Source organism: Mus caroli, chromosome 8 (genome assembly GCF_900094665.2).
Source record: "Mus caroli chromosome 8, CAROLI_EIJ_v1.1, whole genome shotgun sequence".
NCBI lineage: Eukaryota > Metazoa > Chordata > Mammalia > Rodentia > Muridae > Mus > Mus caroli.
Genome location: NC_034577.1, coordinates 9587759 through 9589459, shown reverse-complemented (window position 1 = coordinate 9589459; position 1701 = coordinate 9587759). Strand labels below are relative to the sequence as shown.

Sequence of the window (1701 nt, the reverse complement as noted above, 5' to 3'; positions counted from 1 at the left end):
CATATGACTTCATGGGGCACGGGCTCCTGCAAGCCCTCTGAGTCCCACTTGAGCAGGAACACACATGAGTAGTGTCAGTGCATTTGCCTAACTGTAAAACATGAGAGGTGGCTGGGGCTGTTTTGATACCAATGAGCTCTGCAGGCTTGTTTGGTCTCTTGTTGATGAACGTCTCGAAGGACTCCTTCATCAAGTTGATGAAGCGCTCGTTCCTCTGGAAGCACACCTCCACCACGTGGTCCACTTTGTCCTTAAAGTCCAGCAGGTCTTGGACCATGTCTTTGTCTTTCTCAGGATTGATGACAATGGTTGTCCCAAAGGTCTACAGAAACAAGAAACTAAGTCAGCACCAGGTTTAAGAAGCAAAGTGTGTCTTTTGCTGTCTCACAACATGGTGCCCATTTTTTTTCCACTCTGCATGTGGACATGACTATGGATAGCTCTAGTATCCCCTTAAGCAGGTGGTACCTGGCATTCAGAGGTCCTGGATCAGCCCCAGGCGACTGTCCTCAAAGATGCTGAATGGTGCTGCTATACTGGCAAGTGAGGGGCACAATGCCTGGATCACACAAGTACGAACTGAGGCAATAAATCTTTAATTGGACTTAGAACACAGCAGGAGGCAGACTGGACTGCTAGACCAAAGTATGTACTAGTTCACAGGGAGCANATGAGCCAGTGAATGTGTGACTGAGTGAGCATGTGCGAGAACGACAGGAAGCTGTTACCACTGAACTGCAGGTGGCCACTGCATGGTGGAGGGAAGGCCAGCGTGCGTGTACCTTGATGTACTCGCTCCAGTGCTGTAGCAGCGCATGCTGCCCTCCTTTCACCCGGCTGAAGAGCTGGTACATCTGGGTGAGGTCGGGCACCCTGTTCTCATCCAGCAAGTGCTCCAGCCCTAGTGGGATGCACAAGACAAGTCACAGCAGGAAGGCAAAGCCCTCACAAGTGACACCAGGACGGTCTCACCACACAGTAAGGATGTGGCTTGCAGACTCGGAGCATATACTTGCTGCACATTTGTTTGACGGAGGCAAGCCCCGCCCTCCTGAGTGCATCGGGAATGCCCTGTTTACTTCTCATTTCACTAAAGCCCTGATCTCACAAAGGTAATGAGCCAAAAAACATTTAGACAAGTGTTTTACTATGAGAAGTTCGTGGTGTAAATTATCTGAGGTTTTGTCTATCAGTCAGAAAAACATTCCTTAAAAGACTATTTCAGAGGCTGGAGAGATAGTTCAGCAGTTAAAAGCACTTGCTATTCTTGTGGACCTAGGTTTGGTTTCCAGCACCCACATGGTGACTCACAAATATCTCTATCTAGTTCTAGGAGACACTCTTCTGACACTGTGGGCACTGCATACATGTGCTGCACAGACACACATGCAGGAATCTAAAGTNAAAGTGAGTCAACTTTAGGTTTTTAGTTNATTAATTTGATTCACATAATAAATTATAAGACAAAAAAGTATTTATCCAATATTTAATGTATTCAATATGGCATTTTAGAATTTTTAATCAGTTATTTAAGTTTTATGATTTTATTTCATGTCATCTAAGCGTTTTGCCTGTATGTAAGTACATGCAAATGTTTGTGCAGTGCCTACAGAGGCCAGAAGAGGGCATCAGAGAGTCTGGTTGTAGACCTAGGCCCTCAAGCCACTTAAGACACCAGTCTTCAAGCTGGGCGGTGGTGGC

The 1701-nt window shown here is 46.3% G+C and overlaps 1 protein-coding gene across 2 annotated transcripts in view; it reads right to left on the bottom strand.

Annotated features, from left to right (window-relative positions):
- Positions 1–1701, bottom strand: part of Cul4a (cullin 4A) — a 31325-nt gene that overhangs the window by 2066 nt on the left and 27558 nt on the right. For both annotated transcript variants that reach the window (XM_029480487.1, XM_029480486.1), the window contains exons 10-11: positions 783–901; positions 130–322 (exon numbers count right to left, since the gene is read on the bottom strand). In XM_029480487.1, coding sequence (XP_029336347.1) covers positions 130–322; positions 783–901 — 312 coding nt within the window. The remainder of the gene's footprint in view (positions 1–129; positions 323–782; positions 902–1701) is intronic.